General features: G+C 43.9%; 1 protein-coding gene across 8 annotated transcripts in view; it reads right to left on the bottom strand.

Annotated features, from left to right (window-relative positions):
- IQCK (IQ motif containing K) overlaps window positions 1–25805 on the bottom strand; it is a 138004-nt gene that overhangs the window by 98870 nt on the left and 13329 nt on the right. For 6 of the 8 annotated variants that reach the window (XM_007987030.3, XM_073015212.1, XM_073015213.1 and 3 more), the window contains 2 exons: window positions 23704–23833; window positions 22094–22191 (listed from right to left, as the gene is read on the bottom strand). In XM_007987030.3, coding sequence (XP_007985221.2) covers window positions 22094–22191; window positions 23704–23833 — 228 coding nt within the window. The remainder of the gene's footprint in view (window positions 1–22093; window positions 22192–23703; window positions 23834–25805) is intronic. The other 2 variants (XM_073015210.1, XM_073015209.1) reach the window with 1 other exon arrangement.

The following is a 25805-nucleotide window of genomic DNA, read 5'->3' as shown; positions in this document are numbered from 1 at the left end:
ATACCCAGACATGTGGAACAGTGGGGATATTGTTCAGCTGTTGTTTAGTTTAAAAATTATCTGCTGAGGAGCTGAAAGAGAGAAGGAAAAGCAAATGAAAAGTTGTGGTGAGTGATGAAATAAGAGAGGAAGTAGGAGAGAAAGAAATTAAAGAGCGAGATCTAGACAGTGAGGGCACACAGGGTTTATGTAATGTGGGCAAATACACTGAGCCCTTGATTGTTAAAGGGTGAAAATGCTCAAGTTTGGGAGAGCAGAGGGAACAGTTAAGGCAGCCTCTAACAAGGTTTAAAAATATTCTTTTAATCTGTAATTAAAAGGAAAAAGACTAGGTGTCAAGGGTTAAGGCATCATCATGTCCTCAAAAGTCTGCAACTTACTCTGAAATACATCCAGAAAACCAAGATGAATGAATAGAGGGATGGATTGATGGGTTCATGGATAGATATGTGATAAAATAAATAAAGCAAAATGGAAATTGTAGAATCAAGGCAGTGGATACGTGGGAATGCATTCCAAAATTCTCTCAGTTCATCTACCTGATTTTTTAAATAATAAAATTGGAGGAGAAGGGAAATGGGAGGAAAATATCATCAAAAAAGACCCAGACTTCTAAAAGAGAAAATGCAGAATTTTGTTTTTTAGACAGAGTCTCACTCTGTTGCCCAGGCTGGAGTGCAGTGGCACGATCTCCGCTCACTGCAACCTCCACCACCTGGGTTCAAGCCTCAGTCTCCCAAGTAGCTAGGATTACAGGCGTAGGCATAGGATTACCATGGCCTGGCTAATTTTTGTGTTTTTAGTAGATACGGGGTTTTGCCATGTTGGCCAGACTGGTCTCCAACTGCTGGCCTCCAACTGCTGGCCTCAAGTGATCTACACACCTTGGCCTCCCAAAGCACTGGGATTACAGGCATGAGCCACAGCACCCAGCGAAAAATGCAGAAATTAATAGAGGTTCAATCCAGACATTATTTTGTACCAATTTTTATACTGGATGCATGTAGACGAGATACACTGGAGGACCGAAGGCTGGAAAGAGAAACAGCTAGCATTAAAAAGCAATTGAATCGGCATCAGATGACTCATATAATTCCACCTAGAACAGTTAAAAGCACATGCTGTGAGTCCAGGGGACTGAAGTGTGGCTGGCTACGGCACTGTGGTGGTTAAGACTCTTTGGGCTTACAAGGAATAGAAATATGCTCAGTTTACTTCATGTCTTAGTCCATTCAGGTGGCAATAACAAAAATATCATAAACTGGGTGACTAATAAACAACAAACATTTCGCTCTCACAGTTCTAGAGGCTGGGAAGTCCAAGATAAAAGTGCTGGCAGATTTGGTGTCTGGTTCCTCATAGATGGCACCCATAGATGGAAGGGACAAGGCAGCTGTCTGGAGTGCAGTGGCACGATCTCAGCTCATTGCAAGCTCCGCCTCCTGGGTTCATGTCATTCTCCTGCCTCAGCCTCCCAAAATGCTGGCATTACAGGTGTAAGCCACTGCGCTTGGCCTGTTTTGACTCTTTCAGCATGTGTTTGGAAATGACATATGTCATGCTGACCAAAGCAGTCGGTCACATGGTCAAACCTCCCTTAGGGAGAGGCCAAAAATATTTCTGAAGTATAATCTATTCTACCACGGGGAGTGACTGTACAGGTAAAAGGGATGGTGGGGAAAATGAGAATCTCTCTGGCCGGTGGCAGAGCCAGGTCTCAGAAAGAACTGGACCACTGCTCGTGGCTATTCAGGGTACAGGCGAGGCTACAGTCATCCCACAACGGTTCTGGTTCTAGTTATGGTTATGTGGAGCTCAGCTCCTTGGCCATGGCTCCTTTCATTGCTTGCTGTTGCTTTTTCTGCTGTTCTCTCCTAATTGATTCTCTGTCCTCCTTTCTCTGCCTTTAAGGTTGTCTCTAGGTATCCCCCTCTCCCTGTGCTACGGTCTGCCTGTTCTCTCTGCAGTGTGACATCCCCACTCCCCAGATGGGAGAATCTGATAGGACTAGTTAGATACTCCCAAGAGAGACCATCCCTGTTGGGTAGACCATTTCACAGTCATTTGCCATCTAAGAGTGGCTGCCCAAGGGCCTGATCCATATTCCTGGTTCAATCACTTGTAGTCTGGGTGATGGGGACATGGATAAAGTAGGAAGAAAGAGCAGCAGTTAAGGACTGTGGATGTGGCATACACATAGAACATCACAGCCTCCTTCCCCACATTATTTTCCACAATACATTTCCAGATATCCCAGAATTCCCAGACATGATGAAACCATCCACAACTATGATCCTAGAAATAAGCATACACTTGGCCTATAACCAGATGCCAAAATATTTATAGCAAACTGCAAACAGGTATTCACATTTTTTTTTTCCACTGAGAAGGCATTTCATTAGAGAAAACTTAATACTTCTCCAAAGAAGTTCAAAACATGCACTAATAACATTGACCAAGACCTCCAACCCAGGCCACAGGGTCATTTGGAAAAGTGTTTTGGCTGAAAAGGGATCATGCTAAAATAATTCTACCACACCTTTCCTGCCAGAATCTATTGTTTCCACTCCCTAGAATTTTTTTTCGAACAAAAGCTGATGGTATTACTAACTTTCCTTATTGGTCAAGACCAGGAAATAAGAGTTTCTTCCCTCACTGACCAAAGCCCTTGTACTTTTTAAAGGATATTTAGGTATTTAATTATAAAAAGGAAAATAACTACAATGAATGACTATGAGATGGGCAAGGAATGTAAAAAGAAAAGAAACAAAGAGAAAAAAAATTCTGTAATTGTACAGAATTATTCGTAGTAGCAAATTTTAGTGTCCTGAGATCATCAAAGAACTTGTCCGGAGTTAGAAATAGTTTCCTGATACCAACTATGGTCTACAACAGACTTCACTGTAATGGAATTTGATGAGCAACCAAAAGCCAAAAAGGAAAATTTTACATTGCATGGAATAAGATAGGAAAAGAGGCGGTCTTATGGCCTCTAACCAGAGTCCACATTTAATCCATATTTAAAACTGATATAAAATGTATTTTCAGCCATCATTTTACTCATGCACAAAACTGATTTCTTTCCAAATTAAGCAAAGTGCATTGTTCCAGTCTGACTTTGTTCAACATTTACTTACTGTGTGCACGCCCTGTGCTAAACACAGGAGATAAAGAAAATGAGTAAGGCACGGCCCCAGTGTGGTTATTAATTAAATGCCCCCAAACTGCCACCCTGCAGCTCCTGACCTGGGTAGTAAGTGACAGTAGGTGCAGATGGTTAACTCCACCTCAGCTCCAGGTGTGAACCCTGATAAGGCAGGTGAGATAATCCCACCTCACCCCACCTAGACCTGAGCCAATCTGGTCCACATTTATCCTGGCCAAAGGGATGCATTGAATCAGGAATGGGCATGTGACCCACTTCAGAGTGATGAGATGTCAGGGGAGGTGTGCTGGGGCTTCTGGGAAGTTAATTTCCTTCGCTTTCCTGAAACAGTTTGCTGGCCCCTTCTGTTTGATGTAGTAGGTGGATACAAAGCCGAGGCAGTGGTCGCGGCTGTTCTGCCAATCCAAAGGAAGCCAGCCCCGGGATAAAGCTGACTTTGCTAGAGGCCAAGAAGAGAGGCAGGAGAGAACCACGTCCGCCTTAGTTATATCACAGAGTTCCTGAATCAAACCAACCCTGAAGCCTTCCCTCTCTACCTTGGGGCCTTCTAGTTTCCTGAGCCAATAAATCCTCTGTATTATTTAAGTCAGTTTCCTGCTAGTTGCAACATAATGCACCCTAACTAAGATATGTGCTCAGTATCCCTTCCATCTTATTTTGGTAACAGCACCCTGAGTTCCTTTTAGGAATCCATTTTTCCCCAGCAAAAACTATGGGCTTTGGGTGGGGCCCCTTTCCTTGCCTAACATGCCACTAAATCACAATTTCCCTAGTTCCAAGGACTTATTCCAAAGAAGGTATTTTTATTTATTTATTTATTTATTTTATTTTCAGAGACAGGGTCTTGCTCTGTCACCTAGGCTGGAGTGCAATGGCATGATCATAGTTCACTGTAGCCTTGGGGTCCAAGGCTCAAGGGATCTCCGTGCCTCAGCTTCCTGAGTAGCTAGGACTACAGGCACATGCCACAATGCTCAGGTAATTTTCAAAAGTTTTTTTTTTTTTTTTTTTTTTTGTAGAGACAGGGGTTTTGCTGTGTTGACCAGGCTGGTCTGGAACTCCTGGGTTCAAGCTATCCTTTTGCCTTGGCCTCTCAAAGTGCCTGGGATTACAGGCATGAGCCACTATGCCCAGCCCAATTACTCAGGCAATTGACCTGAGTTGGCTCAATTAGAGAGAAACTCTGGGAGCGACTTTCTCTCTCTGTCTCTCTCTCTGCTACACTTGCGCCTTATAGGACATAGGCTGGTGCCACAAGATGAGGGCCCATTTGAGGGTGAAGCCAACCCAGAGGAAGCAGTCAAGAGAGGAAGAGAGAGGACAGTCATGAAGACATCATCTGGGCCACCAGATCAAGCTGTGCTGGAAGATCTCCCTTTGGGCCTCTTGTCTACATTTTTTAAAAGGTCCAGGCATGGTGGCTCATACCTGTAATCCCAACACTTTGGGAGGCTGAGGCAAGCAGATCATTTGAGCTGAGAAGTTCAAGACCAGCCTGGCCATCATAGCAAAGCCCCATCTCTACAAAAAATACAAAAACTAGCCAGGCATGGTGGCATGTGTGCCTATAGTCCCAGCTACTCAGGAGGCTGAGGTGGGAGGATCGTTAGAGCTGGGGTAGACTGAGGCTGCAGTGAGCTATGATCTCACCCCAGCCTGGGCGGCAGAGTAAGACCCTATCTCAAAAAATAAATAAGTAATATATAAAGACAGACAGAAAGAAAACAATCCCTTTCTGCTTAGGGCAGTTTGCATGGGGTTTTCAGCCATGTTCAGGACCTGCCCTCAAAGAGTTAACTCCAGTAAATAAGGAAATCTTAGCTCTGCATACTTAATACTCCCCAGCTGAAACAAACTCATTTGCCTTTCCACTACTTTTTACTGCTAACAATATAAGCCTTTTATCAAAAATTGCTTACAGTAAAAATGATTAACTTTACTCTGAGTGCTCAAAATATTTTCAGAGATGCATCAGAAAGAATTTCCAGGCCGGGTGCGGTGGCTCAAGCCTGTAATCCCAGCACTTTGGGAGGCCGAGACGGGCGGATCACGAGGTCAGGAGATCGAGACCATCCTGGCTAACACGGTGAAACCCCGTCTCTACTAAAAAATACAAAAAAAAAAAAAAAAAAAAAAAAAAAAAAGAATTTCCAAGTGAAGTTTGCAATGTAGCCACTGAGCCAGCTCTGTTTAATATAGCAGTTCAATTAAATTCTAATTAAATTCTGATCGCTCGTGTTCCAATTAACCTAATCCAAAGCCATGGCTGAATGTCATGGAATTCCTTAAGAACATCAACCTAACTGTAAGGTTTAATCTTCATAATGCTATTTACACATCTCAGACTTAATTTGTTCCAGTGGAATGCAATGCAGGTCACGGCAGAGCAGAAATGGTACTGTGGCCTTTTAATTAGACTTCAGTCTAAAAACACTGTTGAAGTTCTATTTTAACAATTGCACAGTTGATTTCCTGCCTTACAACCTTTTCCCCTTCCAACTCTTGTAGAGTGTGGCCAGCCCAGGGGCACTCAGGAAGGCAGCTATAACTATAATCGGAAGATCAGAAAGGTCAATGTCAATGCAGATTCAATAAGGAGAAGGCAAGTCTTTGTACAAATTCTACTCCCATGTATTTTGATCTCAGGATCAGAATTACTTGCACACCTCGCTTCAAAGCCATGCCTCTGAGAAACCAAGGGATCTGGAGCACTCCCTTCAAGGCCTGCTTCTGCTTGGAGAAGGCATGCCACGCCCTGTGTTACAGGAAGCTACCGGCAGAGGCTTGATGACATGCCTGTCCTGATCCATCTCGCTACTCCTGCCTAAAACTGAATTTACTCTTTCTCTCATCGCCTACCTGGACCCCATCTCTCTTCCCTCTGGCTTTGCACTTGCTGGCATTTGCCTCTCTCCTTCAAGCACAATTTTAAAATTTATCTTTATTTATTTATCTTTTTTAGAGACAGGGTCTCACTCTGTCACCCAAGCTGGAGTGCAGTGGTGTGATCATAGCTTACTGCAGCCTCAAACTCTTGGGCTCAAGCAATCCTCTCACCTCAGCCTCCCGAGTAGCTGGGACTATAGGCACATGGCACTATGCCTGATTTCTATTTTTTGTAGAGATGGGGTCTTGCTATATTGCCCAGGCTGGTCTCCAATTCCTGATCTCAAGTGATCCACCTACGTTGGCCTCCCAAAGTGCGGGATAATGGGTGTGAACCACTGTGCTTGGCCAAGCACAATTCTTAATAATGATGGCTCCCATTACTGTGCTTGACACACCCCATCTCATTTATTCTTCCTCACAGCCCTGGTGAGGTGGATACTATGATTATCACTTCCTCACTTAACAAATAAGAAAACTGAGGCTCACAGCATTTCAGGAAACTTCCTAGGGGCCCAGAGCTAGCAGAGTTGAAGGAGAGATTCAAGCCCACCTAACTCCAGCAGTCCCACCCTCATCACCACACCTACCACAGCCCTCCACATTTCTGACACCATTGCTACCATTCAACTCCCCCTAAATGGTCAGTCCCTGTCCACCTCTTCCTCTCAGACTGTCTCATTTTCAGACTTCCACTTTTTCCAATTTAATTTTGTTCTTATTTGTTATCTTTCACTGTAGCTGTGCCAAGCACTTAGCTGAATACTTTAAAGGCATTATCTTATTAAATTCTTGGCTGGGCGCAGTGGCTCACATCTGTAATTCCAGCACTTTGGGAGGTCAAGGTGTATGGATCACTTGAGGTCAGGAGTTCGAGACCAGCCTGGCCAACATGGTGAAACCCTGTCTCTACTAAAAAGACAAAAATTAACCGGGCATGGTGGTGCACACCTATAGCCCCAGCTACTTGGGAGGCTGAGACAGGAGAATTGCTTGAATCCAGGAGTTGGAGGTTGCAGTGAACCAAGATCATGCCACTGCACTCCAACCTGGGTAACACAGCAAGACACTACATCTCAAAAAAAAAAAAAAAAAAAAAAAAAAAAAAAAAATTCTCGTTACCTTAGGCCAGGCACGATGGTTCAATCCTGTAATCCCAGCACTTTGGGAGGCCAAGGCGGACAGATCACTTGAGATCAGGAGTTCGAGACTAGCCTGGCCAACATGATGAAACCCCGTCTCTACTAAAAATACAAAAATTAGCTGGGCATGGTGGTGCACGCCTGTAGTCCTAGCTATTTGTGAGGCTGAGGCAGGAGAATCCCTTGAACCAGGGAGGCGGAGGTTGCAGTGAGCCAGAATCACGCCACTGCACTCCAGCCTGGGCCACAGTACGACACTCCATCACAAAAAAAAAAAAAAAAAAAAATCATAAACTCCCTTATCTGAAGCAATTACTATTATTATTTACGTTTTACAGAGGAAGAGACTGAGGCTTAGAAAGATTAAAATCACAAGGTCACAATACTAGCAAGGTCTGGGGTCATGCATCTAGAAAGAGGTGGAACGAGGCCCCATACTCAAGTGAAAATGGCTCCAAATTCTATACTAAATCATTAAGCTTCCCTTACACTGTAGTGCCTCCCACACAACAATAACTACTTAATCATTCGGCTTCCTTTATACTATACTGCCTCCCACATAACAGCTATGACTACGAAAATATGGCTAGTTCCAGGACTTCAAAGCATGAATAGGCAACCTTTTTCTTTTTCTTTTTTTTTCCTTTTTGAAATAGGATTTCACCCTGTTGCCCAGGCTGGAGTGCAGTGCTGCAATCATAGCTCACTGCAACCTCGACCTCCCAGGCTCAGTGGATTCTCCTACCTCAGCCTTCAGAGTACCTGGGACTACAGGTGCATACCACGGTGCCCAGCAAATTGTGTAAATTTAATTTTTGTAGAGACGGGCTTTCACCATGTTACCCAAGCTGGTCTTGAATTCCTGGGCTCAGGCGATGCTCCTGCCTCAGCCTCCTAAAGTGCTGGGGTTACACATGTGAGCCACCATGCCTGGCCAAACTTTTTCTTAAAGGGTCAGACAGTAAACACAGGCTCATGTCACAACGATTCAACTCTGCCATTGTAGTGAAAAAGTTGTTACAGAGAATAGGTAAAAGAACAGGCATAGCTGTGTTCCAACGAAATTTCATTTACAAAAACAAGTAGCTGACGTGTGTAGTTGAAAGGTGTCAGCTTCAGAACGTTATGAATAACTGAGAGATCATCTTTCATATGGAATCATGGAAAAATCCACGGTACTTGATTTCTGACAGTGAAGTCTGATTTTAAGAAAGCTCTGTTTCATCTCTCTTCTCTATTTCCTGGATAACCCTTTATGATTCTAAGGGGTTAACAGTTGAAACATCTTTGGATCTGGGACTAGTTTGTGACCTGGTTTTTCCTGTTCCTAAACAGTAGTAGGAGAAATGCAGTTCTTTAAACAACCAAGAGAGTCAATGATTTACTTTAAGATATGTTCTTTCAAAGAAACCTCATTTTCATTCTTTTTTAAAATGGCTTCCTTCTTTAGACATAAATTCTCAAGAGAAGGCTGGGATACTTGCAGGGCTGGTTTTTTTGTTTTGTTTTGTTTTTTTCCATTACAGGCTGTGATTCTAGCAGTTCCTTAACTCTGGGAGGTGTCTTTATATTACATTCTCAGATTCTAAGCTCATCATTATTTCCAAGAGCTATGCTTTGATTTTTACTAATACCTATCATTTTAAAAAGGTACTAGTATTTTCAGAATGACAAGGAGAGTCCATCCTTGGCCATCTATCTGTAATGTCCAGAATGCAGTAAGAGAATTACACCTTCCATTTACTCATGTAACAATTGGTCAACCAGAAGAGGCCATGGGGAATAGCACTCCTTTACAGACTGGCTGTTTTCCAAGAGAAACGCTAATAGGATTAACAACAGTTAATGTGTATTGAGTGTTTTCTATGTGCCAGACACTCTTAAGTTTTACTTAATTCATTTATCCTCACAACAAGGACATATTACTACGATGTATTATAGGTAATTCATGTTCTACAGATCAGAAAATGAGGGCACAGAGATGCTAAATACCTTGCCCAAAGTCACTTAGTAGTAAATAGAAGGCTAAGAATTTAGCTGGGTTCAGTGGCTCATGCCTGTAATTCCAGCACTTCGGGAGGGAGAGGTGGGCGATCACCTAAAGTCAGGAGTTTCAGACTGGCCTGGCCCACATGGTGAAACGCTATCTTTACTAAAAACACAAAAAATAGTTGGGACTGGTGGCGCACGCCTGTAATCCCAGCTATTCGGGAGGCTGAGGCACCAGAATTGCTTGAACCCGGGAGGTGGAGGTTGCAGTGAGCCGTGATCACACCACTGCACTCCAGCCTGGGCAACAGAGTAAGACTCTGACTGAAAAAAAAAAAAAAAAAAGAATTTGAGCCCAGATGGTTGAACTCCAGAACAAGCCCCTTCACACATTAGCTTATTTAATCCTTCCTGAAGTCACCAGGTTTGAGCCAGCAGTCACAGCTGCCAACTGTGGCCCGGTCCATATTATTTCTAATGCAATGTATACGGTAAGTTGTAAAAAGGGCCACCATTCTCCGCCCTTCCTACACTTAGCAGTGTGACTTTATAGCTCTTCCCATCAAGAAGTGGAATCTATAAAAAGGAATGAACTCATGTATTTTGCAGCAACACGGATGGAACTGGGGGGCATTATCTTATGTGAAACAAGCCAGACACAGAAAGTAAAATATCGCATGTTCTTATGCATAAGTGGGTGCTAAAACCTGTATATACACACACGGAGAGAGCAGAATGACAGACAGTGAAGACTCAGAAGGGTGAAGGGGTGGAAGGAGGGTGATGATGACAAACTACTTATTGGGTACAATGTGTGTTATTTGGGAGACAGATACCCTAAAGCCCTGACTTGGCCACTATGCAATCTATGCATGTAATGAAATTGTATTTATACCCCATACATTTACTTAAAAAAAAAAAAGGAATCTGTTTCCTAACTTTTTGGATCTAGGCTGGCCTTGTGACTTGCTTTGGCCAATCTAATGTGTGAAAGTGACACTATGTCAGTTCCAAGCCTCAGGCTCAAGAGGCCTTGATGCGTCTAATTGAATTGAAGCAACCCTGCCTGGCTGCCATATGAACAACCTAGGGTTAATCTGATAGAGGATGAGAGACCACATGGAACAGCTCCTCCCCTCATCCCAGTTGAGGCCATCCTAGACCAGCCAGCATCTAGCCCACCCAGTAGCTGCCAAAGACACACGAATGAACCCAGCCAAGGCCAAAGAAACTCCCAGCTAAATCTAGCAACTTGCTAACTTGCAGAAAAGTGAGCTAAATAAATGGTTATGAATTTTTTTTTTTTTTTTTTGGTAGAGACAGGGGTCTTGCTATGTTGCCCAAGCTGGTCTTGAACTCCTGAGCTCAATGATCTCCTGCCTTGGCCTCTCAAATTGCTGGCATTACAGCCATGAGCCATGACGCCTGACCAATGCTTATAATTTGAAGCCACTAACTTTTGAGGTAGTTTGTTATATGGCAAAAAGTTAACTGATAAAGTACATAATAATCGAAATGCAATTTATGGCCAAATGATAATGTTCCCCCTATCTGGCAGTTAGTCAAGACTGCTACCACAGCCATCTGGCATACAGCCATGCCCCTCAAAGCCAGAGGACAAAGCTTCAGACCAGAGAAGGAAAATCCTGCCACAAAACCACTGCCCTTCATTTTGTAAAAGAACCATGGGGTCACCCTCGGGTCAGAGCCTGCTGACTTTCTTTTCAAAGCCTTGTCCTTTGAGGATCACTTTGATTTTCAGAAACAAAAGCAAGTCGTAGCCAAGTTTGGGAAATGAAGAGATCAATGCTCTTTTGTTTAAAATAAAAAAGAGAAGAAACTTGACTATAAAGTTATAATAAGATTTTCTTGCATGGCTTACAAACTAGATCTGACAGCAATTCTAAGAGTCACAATGGGAAATATTTTCAGCATCCACAGCCTTATCACCACGAGACACAGTAGGAATGAATGTCAGGTTGGGGATGGTTAATGGCAACAACTAAGACCTACTATTTGATAGCACAACAGGGTGGCTGTAGTCAATAAAAACTTAAGTGTACATTTTAAAACACGTAAAAGAGTGTATGTAATTGGATTGTTCGTAACACAAAGTTACTTAGGGGATGGAAACCCCATTCTCCATGATATTTCCCATTGCATGCCTATAGCAAAACATCTCAGGCACCCCATAAATATATATATACCTACGATGTACACACAAAAATTAAAAAAAAAAAAAAATGAAGCCAGACTCTTTTCTTGTTTGTTTGTTTTTTTGAGACAGAGTCTCACTCTGTCCCCCAAGCTAGATCTCTGCTCACTGCAACCTCTGCCTCCCGGGTTCAAGCTATTCTCATGCCTCAGCCTCCCAAGTAGCTGGGATTACAGGCATGTGCCATCATGCCCGGCTAATTCTTAGTAATTTTAGTAGAGAACTTGGTGGAAGTCATGTTCCAGAAGGTCTTGGCTTTGCACTTTTGCTTTTACCCTCTTGGAAAGCTGCTGGAGACCACCACGCTGTAAAGGAGCTGGTCGGACCCACTGGAAGATGCGAGGCCACACGAAGGAGAACCGAAGTGCCCCAGACATGTGAGTGAGATAGAATTGGACCTTCCGACCCAGCCCAGTTACTAGCTGAACGCAGTCACGTGAGTGACCCCAGGAGAGAGTGGCAGAACTGCCCAGGTGGCCCAGAGTCATGAGAAATAATAAATCGTTATTTTAAGCCATAAAGTTTTCACGTAGTTTATGGTACAACATAGCAATCAGGTAACTGATAAATAGGTTATATTATATCAACTAAGCATTTCATTTCAGGATAGCAAGAAGCACACTATACAACGCTATGACAAGGGAGCACTGGGCCCAATAGGGTTGACAGTCACGGAAATAATTATTTCCAACTCTTTTAAAATAAAACCCACTTTCTTTACTGGCCCATGTGATGGTACGGCCACTGCAGGGCTGACCCTGTCAAACTCAGCTCTCCTCTCTTTTGCTCACTCTGCCCCAAACATACTGGCCTCCTTTTTGTCCCTGGAATAGGTCACAGAATTTGGCAGTACTAGGTCATCAGTAAACCTGAGTTGTACCAGACATAGTGAGCATTTAGATGCCAGAGTGCCACATTAAAGAAACAACGAATGGTAAAAAGATGTAGGTGAGGTGATTCACTGAGTGTGTCAGTGAAAAGGAAAGACAGAAAGAAAATAACCTAGACGAGGCAGCAGGGTCAAATATAAGGACTTGAAAATGTTACTTAACATTAACTTCTATTTCTCCTGATTACAAAGGTAACTCATGCTTCTTCTGAAATTTTTAAATATACTCAAAATATTGGAATATGAAATACAGGAGAGCAAAGGGATCAAACTTTCATCTCTTCTCCATCTTCCACGTGATTCTTCACTTATTGGCTAACGAATTTAGATACTATTATCTGCATTCTGTTACCTTTGGCTTGTTGTATACATGCTGCATAAATTGCTATACACACAGGAAATGTCTGTACACTATCTGTTGTTGGCCACAGATGTACTTCCACCAGCTATTTGTACAGAGCCATCATTTTCCATTATTTATCTTTCACAGAGTATATTTAACACAATATAAAATACTGCTAGCACCCAGCTAATTTCACAGCAAAACTAGAAAGCCATTGGTTTTATTTGCAGATTGTTACTCTAATGCCATACAGATGCCACTTTAAAAATCTCAATTACTTTTTTTACATGATTAAAAACGACCATTTGAGAAAGGGTTAAATAAATCTATTTCGTTTGTTAAATTCATATCATGAAATGTGCAGGGTCTTGATTTGATTTAACTCTTAGGCTGAGATAATTCATGGAAATCATGTGCTTAAGGTTTATTCTCCCAATTGTAATCTCCACCAAAAATTAAAGATTAGAGAAATACCTGCCTATTAATGTGCTGAATTTTATACTGAACATTTAAAATAGAGTTAAATATCTAAAGATGGGTCAGGCACACTGTCTTGTCCCTGTAATCCCAGGACTTTGGGAAACCAAGGCAGGAGGACCAGTTGAGCTCAGGAGTTTGAGACCAGCCTGGGCAACATAGTGAGACTCCATCTCTAAAAATAAAAATGAAAATAATTTTTAAAATGAAAAAATATACTACTTGTGTGCTTACAGAAAAAAAGAAAAAATAATCTAAGTAGGAAAAAACTGTTTGGTTAGAAACTACATTAAGTTCATAATATTTAAAATGACATATATATATATATATATACATGAATCAGAAGATGAGTGACTCAAAATCAAAATAATCAAGCTTGCACAGAGGCTGGAATCATGGAATTCCTGAACCAAGTACCATACAACGCCTCCATTCATGTGTGCAGACGCACCTACACCTATACACACACCCACACACACCACACATCACACAATAGATGTGTGTGTAACTGGCCAAATGCTCTATGGCATAGTAATTAGGCGCCAGCTCTTGCTGCTTCTCTGTCTGCTCTGTTCCCCCTGGTTTTCCTTGGAGTTTCATGGTACTGGCAGGACAACCTAAATAAAAGGCTTGCTAACTTCTCACTCCTCTTCTCCACAGCCTCCAGATCCATCTTTCATGGCAGAATCTGGCCTCTGCTTTCAGCAAGCTGTGAGACTGACCATCAGAGTGGAGCAGTGGTCAAACTCTTAGACTCTGGAACCATTCTTGGTTTGAGTCTTGGCTCTGCCACTTTCTAGTTGTGTACTTGAGCTTCTTGGTTAGACCTGGTGCTGTACAGCCCTCATCTGTAAGATGATGATAATAGCATCCACCTCCAAAGATTGTTGGGAGGATTAAATGAGTGACTGCAGGTAAAGTGCTTAGAATGACATCTGGCACAAAGTAAGGTTCAAAAAGTGCTGGTAACTACTATTCTTGAATCCTAGCCTCTTGCTCTACCCTCTGGCTCTCCATTGTCTATGAATGAGCCTCCTTCAATTTGAGGAGCTCCTTGCCCAGCTCCAGTTCCAGGGAGCCTAGTAGATTTAGGCAGTCTCGCCATTGTCTACCTCCCTCCAGAGGCAGTAGATCCAGACACTGCAGGTATAGTTAATAAATTACCTCCTATGTGTAATAGCTATGGCAAACTGGATAAAGGTCATAGTCCTCCACAGAGTGCTCATGCAGCTTAATTACTATCTTAAAAGTAGATCCTGACTTTCATTTATTTATTTATTTTTTTGAGACAGAATCTCACTCTGTCACCCAGGCTGGAGTGCAGTGGCGTGATGTCAGCTCACTGTAACCTTTGCAACCTGAGTTCAAGCGATTCTCCTGCCTCAGCCTCCCGAGTAGCTGGAATTACAGGCGCGTGCCACCATGCCCAACTAATTTTTTTGTATTCTTAGTAGAGACGGGGTTTTGCCATGTTGGCCATGGTGGGCTCGAACTCCCGACCTCAAGTGATCCACCTGCCTTGGCCTCCCAAAGTGCAGGGATTACAGGCATGAGCCACTGCACCTGGCCAGCCCTGACTTTTGAGACTCCATATTCATTCATTTATCCAATAAATACTCACTGAGTTCCTATTAAGTTCCAGGCACTGTGGGGGCTATGTCATAGAAAAAAAATAAACAGAAAAATAATGAAGTCAAGTATAAATAACTAGACATCAGCAGTTTAAGGGCAAAACGTAGATCAGCAAGTATTTTTGAGCAACTTAATATAAATGCTATTTCAAGATATAATTTGAATGGCCCCAATCACCAATGAATTACGCTGCTGTGTAAGAGCCATTTGGATGCAAGTTCAGTTGTGGGTGACAGATAAGAATGCCCCAGTTATGTAATTTTGGTTGGAGGCCAGTCATCATTCAGTTTAAGCATCTATTCCCAAAGACAGGATGTGAGGAACAGCCGAATCCAGAAAATGCGAATCTGTTGTGCAGATCTGGATAACGGGAGTTCCACTCGGGTCTGACAAATGTTGAAACGGCACTAATGTGATTTTTAAGCCTTTGAAAATAACCCACAAAAGACTACGTGACCAGGGGGTGGGGAGGGGGAACATGGAGGGAATCAGATTTAATTTAAAAATCCTAAGTCAGGAAATGAAGAAAGTTAATAGTAATTTACCCACCTTGCATATTTGTAGCATTCAAAATACTGAATTTCCTGGCAAAGTGTGAGAAGCAGAGGAGTCCTTGGGTCTGGAAGTATCATTCATTACTTCCCCTCTTCCACCCAATGACAGGAGCAGGTCTGCCGTCCTTTTAACAGTTGAGGAAACTGAGGCTCACAAATTACTTAGGGCCATGCTGCAAGGAAGCGGTCTAGCAGGATTTTGAACTCCAGTGTGCCTGCCTTTCAAGCTTCTCCACTTTTACAAGTGAACAGGTTTGTTGTTGTGTTTGTTGTTTTTGAGACTCAGTCTCGCTCTGCCACCCAGGTTGGACTGCAGTGGTGAGATCTCGGCTCACTGCAACCTCTGCCGCCCAGGTTCAAGCAAGTCTCCTGCCTCAGCCTCCCAAGTAGCTGAAATTACAGGTGCCTGCCACTATGCCTGGCTAATTTTGGTATTTTTAGTAGAGATGGGATTTCACCATGTTGCCCAGGCTGGTGTCGAACTCCTGGGCGCAAGCAATCCTCCCACCTCAGCCTCCCTAAGTGGTGGGATTACAGGCATGAACCACCACGCCTGGCCACACATGAACAGCTTTAACAACCCACATTTTCTACATTCCTTTATCATTCATTATAAAATTTAAACTTTAATGCTATGTTCAAGCACCCTGGAGCATTTGACACTTAGACTGTTTTCATTTAGTCTCAGGAGTAGCTCATCTGCAGGATGTCAACGATGAAATATGAGTTGGCACAAGGATGCCTCATTAATCTCTAATAAAATTAGAAATGTATCTGGTTCTTTCAAAGCATTTTATCACTGCTTAGAGGCTGGAAACTGTGTCTAGCCCCCTTGTTACAAAATTATTTATGGGCAAATATTAGACACGCAACCTTCATGTAAAATCTTAATTACTGCCTTTTTAGCTGATTTCTGTGCCCTCTGAAAGAGAATAAATTAGAAGAATAATGGCCAAGTCAATTAGAATAAAGGTTGCTCAATGGAATATACATGCACCAAGGTCTAGAAATGAATCCCCAGCTACAGATCCACTGTAGTCATTTCTCCTTATTCATTCGTATTTCAGAGGAGTGAAAAAACAGACACAAGGGGAAGAAAAATAAAAACAACTTCAGTTCATCATTATGGCTCCTCTAGGACAGGGCCACGTCTTCCTGTGCCCTCTGTGTACCCTGGGGTCTGGCCTCATGATCAGCACACAGCAGGGCTTAATGAATATTTGTTAAACAGAACTCAACATGGTCGACTCATCCTGCTTCACCCTGCTTGCAGATACGCTTTTTTTTTTTTTTAGATGGCGTCTCGCTCTGTTGCCCAGGCTGGAGTGCAGTGGCATGATCTTGGCTCACTGCAACCTCTGCCTCCCGGATTCAAGCCATTCTTCTGCCTCAGCCTCCCAAGTAGCTGTGACTATAGGCACGTGCCACCACGCCTGGCTAATTTTTGTATTTTTAGTAGATATGGGGGTTTCACCGTGTTGGCCAGGCTGGTCTCGAACTCCTGACCTCGTGATCCACGTGCCTCAGCCTCCCAAAGGGCTGGCATTACAGGCGTGAGCCACTGCACCCAGCCAGATATTCTTTACATATAACAAAACAAAGATTATTCCACTGTGTTTATTTCACTGTTTGATCATTACATTCCATCCTTTGTTCAATCGAATAAAAGGCACAGTGCTCTGAACATACTTTGGTCAACAGCAAGACAGGAAAAAGTGATACCATTGCTGAGATGTGACTCGTGAGGTGCTCTTCCTCATTTAGCAGCAGAACAGAAGGCAGAGAGACAAAGCCATCTGACAATGGTATGGCCAGGCTAAAGGTCTGCTTTGGGACCACTCTTCAACCCAGCCTCACTCCCCTTCCACTCAGCCACACCTTGCACCTGTTTAACACCACAGGATACCTCCAACTGTATCACACCACAATGTGATACAATTTCTGATGATTATCATAGCAGTAGTCAAAACACAGATGATGGGGAAGGTCAGTTATGAGTAGTGGACAAGAATTAAATTGTCAGGAAAAGCCAAGTGGGCAAATGAAAAACAGATACAAATTAGAAGCAGTTTAAATTTGATAACTGAAGGCAAGTAAGCAGTCTGTTCTTCAGAAAATAGCTATGAATGGAAAAAAAACCCAGTATCTTTGGGAGTTATTTTGAGGACAGCCTCCAACTCCCATTCACTGGGAGGGATGGAAACCCAGGCTTCAGGATCATCTGGGCCTAGGTTGGAGATGTGTGCTGTTTGTTGCTTACTAGGTGACCTTGAGTAATGCTCAACCTCTCTGCGTCCCAGGGCTATCCTTGGTAAAAGGGAGGTGATGAAAAAGAGGACCTGGTTCAGAAGGTTATTGTAAGGGTGAAACAAGGTGGTGCGTAGGAAGCTTTTAACCAGTGTTGATGAACAACGGGCAATAAATCAATGAGAGGGCTCCTCTGACCTTTTTTTTTTTTTTTTTTTTTTGAGACAGGGTCTCGTGCTGTCACCCAAGCTAGAGTGCAGTGGCGCCATCATGGCTCACTGCAGACTCAACTTCCAGGGTTCAAGTGATTCTCCCACCTCAGCCTCCCAAGTAACTGGAACCACAGGCATGTGCCACCATGCCCAGCTAATTTTTGTATTTTTTGTAGAGATGGGGTTTTGCCACATTTCCCAGGGTGGTCTCAAACTCCTAAGCTCCAGGGATCTGCCCACCTCAGCCTCCCAAGGTGCTGGGATTATAGGCATGAGCCACCACACCAGGCCTTCTCTGACTTTTGATACAATTTCTGATGATTATCACAGCAGCAGTCAAACCACAGGTGACAGGAGAGCAATTGCCTGGATTTAATCATCAGTACCTGAATCACTGACTTTATCTTACCAACTTTTTTGTTTACAGTTCTCATCAGCAGAGTGCCCTCTCTTGCTAGTGAAAATAAGGTAAATAAGATCATTGTGGTCTTCCCAGGTTCAAATATGACAACCATGTCTGTAGTAGCACATCAGGAGAAAGAGTGGGGACTGAGGTCCCCAGATTTGAATTCACCAGGGCTACGTGTCAAAACTAGGATTTCCAACAAAGCAATGAGGAAAACCTTAAAACTGTGTCTTTGTTGGGTGAGAGATGTGAAGCCCCCACCCCCAGTTCCACCCACAAGGGCTACATAATGGCCGAATTGCATTTAAAAGAGGAGGGAAAACTGCATGCTGGGCTTGGCCTTGCTGAGTGGGCCATGCAAGCTGAGAGCCACAGCTGAACTGTTCAGGATCCAGGAGGGGTCTGCAGAGTGACACGGGGAGGGGGTTCCTGGAGGGTCAGAATGCTTCTAGAGAGGATTAATTAAGTACTGCTTGATAAGTGCCAACAAAGGTGGGGGTCCTCTTCCCCATCTTCCCATGAGAGGACCCACAAAATAACCTTCCTTGCAAGATCACTGTGGAATTGGGTGGTTTTTCTGGGAACTGGGACCAAGTCCTGAGTCAGGACTCCACATGGCCCAGGAACAAGAGTGAAGTCACTCAGGTAGCGGGTGTAATCCACCCTATCTGGGAAGTACCTGTACCACTGTATCACTGAGATAAATAAGTTAACATGTATTGAGTTCTTCCTAGGTTCCAGGGACTGGCCTAAGCACTTTACATGAGCTGCTTCATTTCATCAGCATGATAATCCCATGAGCAGGTGCTATGATCAGCCTCATTTTACATGGAAGGAAGTGATAATGGCTCAGAAAGATGAAATGACTTGTCTTGGGCTGTGCTGCCAGTTGGGATGGAGGTGGACTTGCTCTTAACTGCTAAGCTATAAATCAAGGCCCAATTTACTAATTACTTGTATAATTAATATATCAGGTGGGGGGTCAGGCTGTGCATTGGACCCCAGTTGCTCTCCTCCATCAACTAAACTCATGAAATAGATGCATAGCTTCTTCCCTCACCCCACCAGGGAATTTCTCCAGGGATGAGTCCAATAGAACAGCCTTCCCAGATAGCAGGAAGCTGGGTTTTGGTCAAGGGCATAGTAATAGTGATACTCCCTGGTATATAATCATGCACTCACTTATTTAACATTTATCAAGGGCCAACTCTATATTCACCATGTGCTAGGCATTGGGTAGCATTGACTAGAGATATAAAAATAAATCAGAGAATCTGTCCTCAAGGAACTTAAAATATGGGGGGGAGACAGACATGCATAAAATTAAGTATATGTGGGCTAAGAATGTCTTAATTAAGGATGTCTTAATTTGCCATAAAATGAGGAACAGATGAAACACTCTGAAATCTGAGAGCTGGGATCAATTACTTCTAGTTTGAGCCCAGCAGGGAACTGGAAGCTTGAGAGAGAAGTTATGGAGCTGAGTTTGGAAAAACAAGTAGAAGTTAAATATGCAGAGAAGAGGAGCTCAGGGATTTTTTTCTAAAAAAAGCAGGAGCAGATGCACAGAGGCCGTGAGGTGGGGGCTGGTGCAGCGAACTCCGAGTGGTTCTGCTTGGGTGGAGGGTACCATCGGGAAGGGGAGCGCTGCGGGGGAGGGATGGAGGGAGGAAGGAAGGAAGGAACCAATGAACAAATGACCTAAGCAGAGCCTTGAAAGCTAGGCTGAGGGCTAGTGACTTCATTATGTGGATCCACTGTTGTCAAATGGTGAACCACAGCCCAGAGGTGTATCCCAAATTCTTCCCTTCCTAAGCTGCTACCCAAATTCTGATCAATGTCTCATTATCCATTTCTGCCTCAAGTAAAGACACAAATGTCATGGTGAGGCCTGTCAAAGGAATGTTATGCTGAGCAGATTAAGTGGCAGGCAATTAGGGGGAGGTATAATACGGAGTGATTAAGAGGCAAGTGGGGCAGGATACTGTCAAGGCATTGCTGAGGAAAAATCGAGAATTTGCTAGAACATGGGAAAACCTTATCTCCTCAGTATATGGCAGTACCAACATGGCAGTAGGCAGTTCTTCTCAGATGAGGACCCTGTGCTGAAGGGCAACTACTTTGGTGATATCATTAACTATGGATAATTTTATAGACCTCAGGATGTGTCAAACTCATTGAGGTTTACACTGTAATTACTGCCAACATTTTTAGTATATATTTTTTTTCTTTTTGAGACAGGGTCTTGCTCTGTTTCCAGGTTGGGGTGCAGTGGCACGATCATGGCACACTGCAGCCTCAACCTCCAGGGCTCAGCTGATCCTCCCACTTCAGCCTCCTGAGTAGCTGGGACTGCAGGTATGCACCACCATGCCTGGCTAATTTTTTTTTTTTTTTTTTTTGGTAAATACTGGGTCTCACTTTGTTGCCCAGGCTGGTTTCGAACTCCTGGGCTCAGACAATTCTCCTGCCTTGGCCTCCCAAAGTGCTGGGATTATGGGCATGAGTCACTGTGCCCGGCCTTTAGTATTATTTTGAATCATTTAATCTGAATTTGAGTCCTAACTCTGCCATTCACTCTTGATCATTTTTCAGGCCTCTGTGTCCCTCCACTTTCTCCTCTGCAAAGTGTAGATAATAATAATAGAAAGAAGCTCACGTGGCTGGGGAGGGCAATTGCAATAATGGAAGATACAGCATTCAGCAAAGTGCCTGGCACAGAGCGAGTGCCTGGTCAATAATAAATGTTGTAATTTTACTCTCTTCATCTGGATCATCCAAAATTCTAGAATTCAAAACAGTGCAGGGAACACATATACCCAAAGTATCCCGTGAACTACGGAAAAGAGGGAGTCTCTAAGGGTATCCACGTGGGGGTAGGCCAGCATTGGAACTCAGTTTGTACCGAGTTTACTGAGTTTTTGCCCAGTATCTACTTAAAAAAAAAAAAAAAAAAAAAAAAAAAAATTAGCCAGGTGTGGGGGCGCATACCTGTAGTCTCAGCGGCTCATGAAGCTGAGGTGGGAGGAACAACTGAGCCCTGGAGGTTGAGGCTTCAGTGTGCCATGATTACGCCACTGCACCCCAGCCTGAAAACAGAGCAAGACCCTGTCTCAAAAATACTAAACTAAAACTTCCTGCAGAGAAGTTGATTCTCTGCAGTGCAATGTTAACTGTCATTTACTGAGCACTTACTGTTTTCCAAGACTCTCTGCAAGCAGTTTACATTCATGACAGTTGGCATGGAATAGAGAGATGCCAGGGGGAACAATCAATTCAGAGTCAAGTAGGAAGTAAGCAGAGTTTTGTGGGATTTTTTTTTTTTTGAGTTGGGGGTCTTGCTGTTGCCCAGGCTGGAGTGCAGTGGCGTGATCATGGATCACTGCAACCTCAAACTTCGGGCCTCAAGGGATCTTCCTGCCTCAGCCTCTTGAGTAGCTGAGACTATAAGTACGCACCACCACACCTAGCTAATTTAAAAAAAATTTTTTTTTAGAGATGGAGGTCTCACTATGTTGCCTAGTGGTCTTGAACTCCTGGCATCAAGTAATCCTCCCACCTTAGCTTCCCAAAGTGTGGGATTATAGGCATGAGCCACTGTGCCTGGCCAAGGAGAGCTTTAATCAGTGCATGTAATAAACAGAAGCTGAAGACCCAAGAAACCTGGTGGATGCCAAACTGCACAGGAGAAGGGCAGGCAGGAGGCCAAGCAAGGCGGAAAAGCTCTCTGGAGTCCAAGTGGCCAGACAGATGGTAGCGCATGTATGTGCACAACTAGATGGTGTGGCTGGAACGGGGTAAATGACCCCAAACACAGGCTTTCCCTCCCAAACAGGTCATCTGGAGAACAACTTGATGGTACCAAGATAATGAGCTATCATCTGATAATAATGATTGAGAATCTTAAAATAAAGAAATCCTGCCAAATAACTGACCTCAAAACATTTTTCCTTCTTCGCTTGGTGAAGCAGGCTAGCCATTCCGGGAAGCAGAACAGGAAAGATGAAAGTTTCCAAATATTCTTTGGGAGAACCTAAAACAAACAAACAAAAATTCCCACTGAAAATCCCCAGTGGCCCAAGCTAATCTGGGAGAAATGTTTACTTTTGAGCCAGAAAAAGGTACTGTCCATTCAATCACGTGATCTTGGATGTTATATTTTGCTCCAGACTGCAGAGCTGGGCTGTATAACTAAAGTAACTTAAAATGTCCCTCTGAGCTTCTATAGTCTGGTGAAGATGTCGGAAGTATCCTACATAAGGCTGGGTCCACCAGCTTGTTATGGCCCCAAGCCAGGAACATCAAGGGGGCCAGTGTGGCCAGATGGACAAAAACAAGGGGAATGTGGTAGGAATTGGGACCAGAGAGGAATTGGGAGTGAGAGTATAATGGGTAAGCTCTTATGATCACAGTAATAAAGGCAGTTGTTAGCCAAGGCCCAAGGCATGCAGAAGGCAGAACAAACCAGTATGAGAGGGTCTGGTACTACTGAGGGCCCAAGGAACTATGACTCAGATCTGCAGTCTACACCTCTGGCTTCCACACACAAAGCAGGGAAGCATGGTGACGTTTTCTTCTACTTTTTACTTTTTTTTTGAGACAGAGTCTCACTCTGTGGCCCAGGCTGGAGTGCAGTGGTGCGATCATAGCTCACTGCATCCTGGATCTCTCAGGCTCAAGCAATCTTCCCACCTTAGCCTCCCAAGTAGCTGGGACTGCAAGTACCTGCCACCACGCACAGGCAATTTTTTTTTTTTTTCTCGCTCTGTTGCCCAGGGTAGAACACAGTGGCGCAATCTCAGCTCTCTGCAACCTCCGCTTCCCAAGTGTGATTGATTCTCCTGCCTCAGCCTCCCAAGTAGCTAGGGTTACAGGTGTGCACCACCAAACCTGGCTATTTTTTTTTTTTTTTTTGAGATGGAGTCTCGCTCTGTTGCCCAGGCTGGAGTGCAGTGGCATGATCTCAGCTCACTGCAACCTCCACCTCCCAGGTTCAAGTGATTCTCCTGCCACCACGCCCAGCTAATTTTTGTATTTTTAGTACAGACAGGGTTTCACCATGTTGGCCAGGCTGGTCTCAAATTCCTGACCTCAAGAGATCCTCTCGCCTTAGCCTCCCAAAGTGCTGGGATTATAGGCATGAGCCACTGCATCCGGTCATAATTTTTTTTTTTAAGTTTCTGTAGACATGTAGAGATGGGGTCTCCCTGGGTTCAAGTAATCCTCCTGCCTTGGTCTCTCAAAGTGCTGATACTACAGGCATGAGCCATCACAGCTGGCTACATTTGTTTACTGCTCTCTTTTCCTACTTTTTATTGAATGTGAAATCAAAGTACACTTTTTGTTACTTATTATCTTAATTACATTTTTAACCTTAAAGATAAATCAGTGAAATAAAGGACATTCTCTTAAAAATAAAACAAGAACACATTCTTTCTTATGTATGTGGTCTCCCTGAAGTCTATCTGTCCGCCTCCATACCCACCCTGTGGTTCTGCAATGTTAAAAGCCCCAAATTATAAAAGATGGCACCTCTCTTACTCACATGTTTTTGGGTTGACTGTTTCCGATTTATCTTGAGGACAGGGTGTATGTGAGATCATGGTGAAATGGGAAACCGGAAAATAGTGCTCTGCACTGAAGCCATGAAAAAGCATTTCCTCCACTGGCGCAACCTGGAGGCAGACAGGGGAGGGGAGGGGAGGCAATTCATTCAAACACCTTAAATAATTGTATTTTCTTGTATAACCTTATGAAAGAATAAAATTCTACATCAGACTTTAAGGTTCAAAGGGTACACTGAGCACAGATCTTTGTCTCCCTTCCCTCCTGAGACACTATAAATGACAAGGCATAAGCTGTGATAGAGAAAAGGAGGACCATCTGTGGATGAGAGATTGGTAAACATATCCAAAACACCAGGGATGAAGCCTCACTCAAGAAGCAAGAAGCTCACACCTGTAATCCCAGCACTCTGGGAGGCTGAGACAGGAGGATCACCTGAGGTCAGGAGTTCAAAACCAGCCTGGCCAACATGGTGAAACCCCATTTCTACTAAAAATGCAAAAAAGTAGCCAGGCGTGGTGGCGGGCGCCTGTAATCCCAGCTACTTGGAAGGCTGAGGGGGGAGAACTGCTTGAACTCAGGAGATGGAGGCTGCAGTGAACTGAGATCGCACCATTGCACCCCAGACTGGGCAACAAGAGTGAAAGTCCATCTCAAAAAAAAAAAAAAAAAAAAGCAGCAGCAAGAGTGGAAGTAACAGTCACAGGAGGAGGCTGCCCCAGAATATAGACGTCCACCTTCCCATCAGATCCCAAAGGGACTAAACACTCAAGTTGACAGGCACTGCACAGGGTGGGAACAAGAATGGAATGATACACGATGAGGCAGGGTGGAAATCCGGCTGGGCTAACTTGGCCTGCTGCCCACACTCCCCTCAGGCTTCTTTCTGTTCCCTCAATGTCATAAAGCTGTGTTCACACCAGTTGGATCTCCAGCTCGCCCTCCTCTCCAGGAACTCTTCTGTAAACCAATGAAACTGCCTGAAAAGGAGTAGAAAACTTAGAACCACTTAGGGCACCATGATGGTAGGAAAAGAAAAAAAAAAAAAATTGGGCTGGGTGTGGTGGCTCATGCCTGTGATTCCAGCACTGTGGAAGGCCAAGGAAGGCAGATGACTTCAGCCTAGGAGTTCGAGACCAGCCTGGGCAACATAGTGAGACCTCATCTCTACTAAAATTAAAAAATAATTAGTTGGCAGTGGTGGCATATAGCTGTAGTTCCAGCACTTTGGGAGGAAGAGGCGGGAAGATCACTGGAGGCTGGGACGTGCACTACTGCACTCCAGCCTGATGACAGAGTGAGACCCTGTCTCAAAAACAAAGAAAAAAAATGGATTTAGAGACCCCCCCATCCCAAAATACCAACTTTCTGCCTGTTCACTCTGAAGAACAGTCGGCCAGTGGACAACCACCCTTCATGAGCACCCAGTCAGTGTTTTGCTACTCATAGAAGAGACCCATCCAGAAAACAAACCTACATGTATAGCAGTAGGAGAAAACCACACCAGCCGTGATACTGTGATGGTTAATTTTCAGTGTCAACTTGACTGGAGTAAGGGATACCTAGGTAACTAGCAGAGCATTATGTCTGGGTATGTCTGCAAGGGTTTTCTGGAAGAAACTGGTGTATCTGTTGGTGGATTGAGAGGAGATCTATCCTCAATGCAGGCAGGCACCACTGGATTGGCTGAGGGCCTGGAAGGAACAGAAAGTTGAGGAAGGCTGAATTCTTGCTCTCTTCTGGAGCCAGGACGCCTTTCTTCTGCCCTTGCACCTCAGAACTCCAGGTTCTCTGGCTTTTAGACTCCAGGGTTCTCATCAGTGGTCCCTGGGGGCTCTCAGAGGCTAATTAAGTCCAGCTAGATTTCCATGTAACCCTGTCATATATCATAAACAGAGGCCCTCAGACTGGTAGTTACACTGTTGTTTCTTCCTGGCTCTAAGGCTTTTGGATTTGGACTGAGTCACTCTACCAGCTTCCCTGGTTCTCCAGCTTGCAGACAGCCTAATGTGGGACTTCTCAGCCTCCATAATCATGTGGGCCAATTACCCCAGTAAATCCCCTCTCATATATGTATCTCTC

Source organism: Chlorocebus sabaeus, chromosome 5 (assembly GCF_047675955.1).
Source record: "Chlorocebus sabaeus isolate Y175 chromosome 5, mChlSab1.0.hap1, whole genome shotgun sequence".
NCBI lineage: Eukaryota > Metazoa > Chordata > Mammalia > Primates > Cercopithecidae > Chlorocebus > Chlorocebus sabaeus.
Note: the sequence above shows the minus strand (reverse complement) of the source record. Positions and strands in the feature narration are given on the sequence as shown.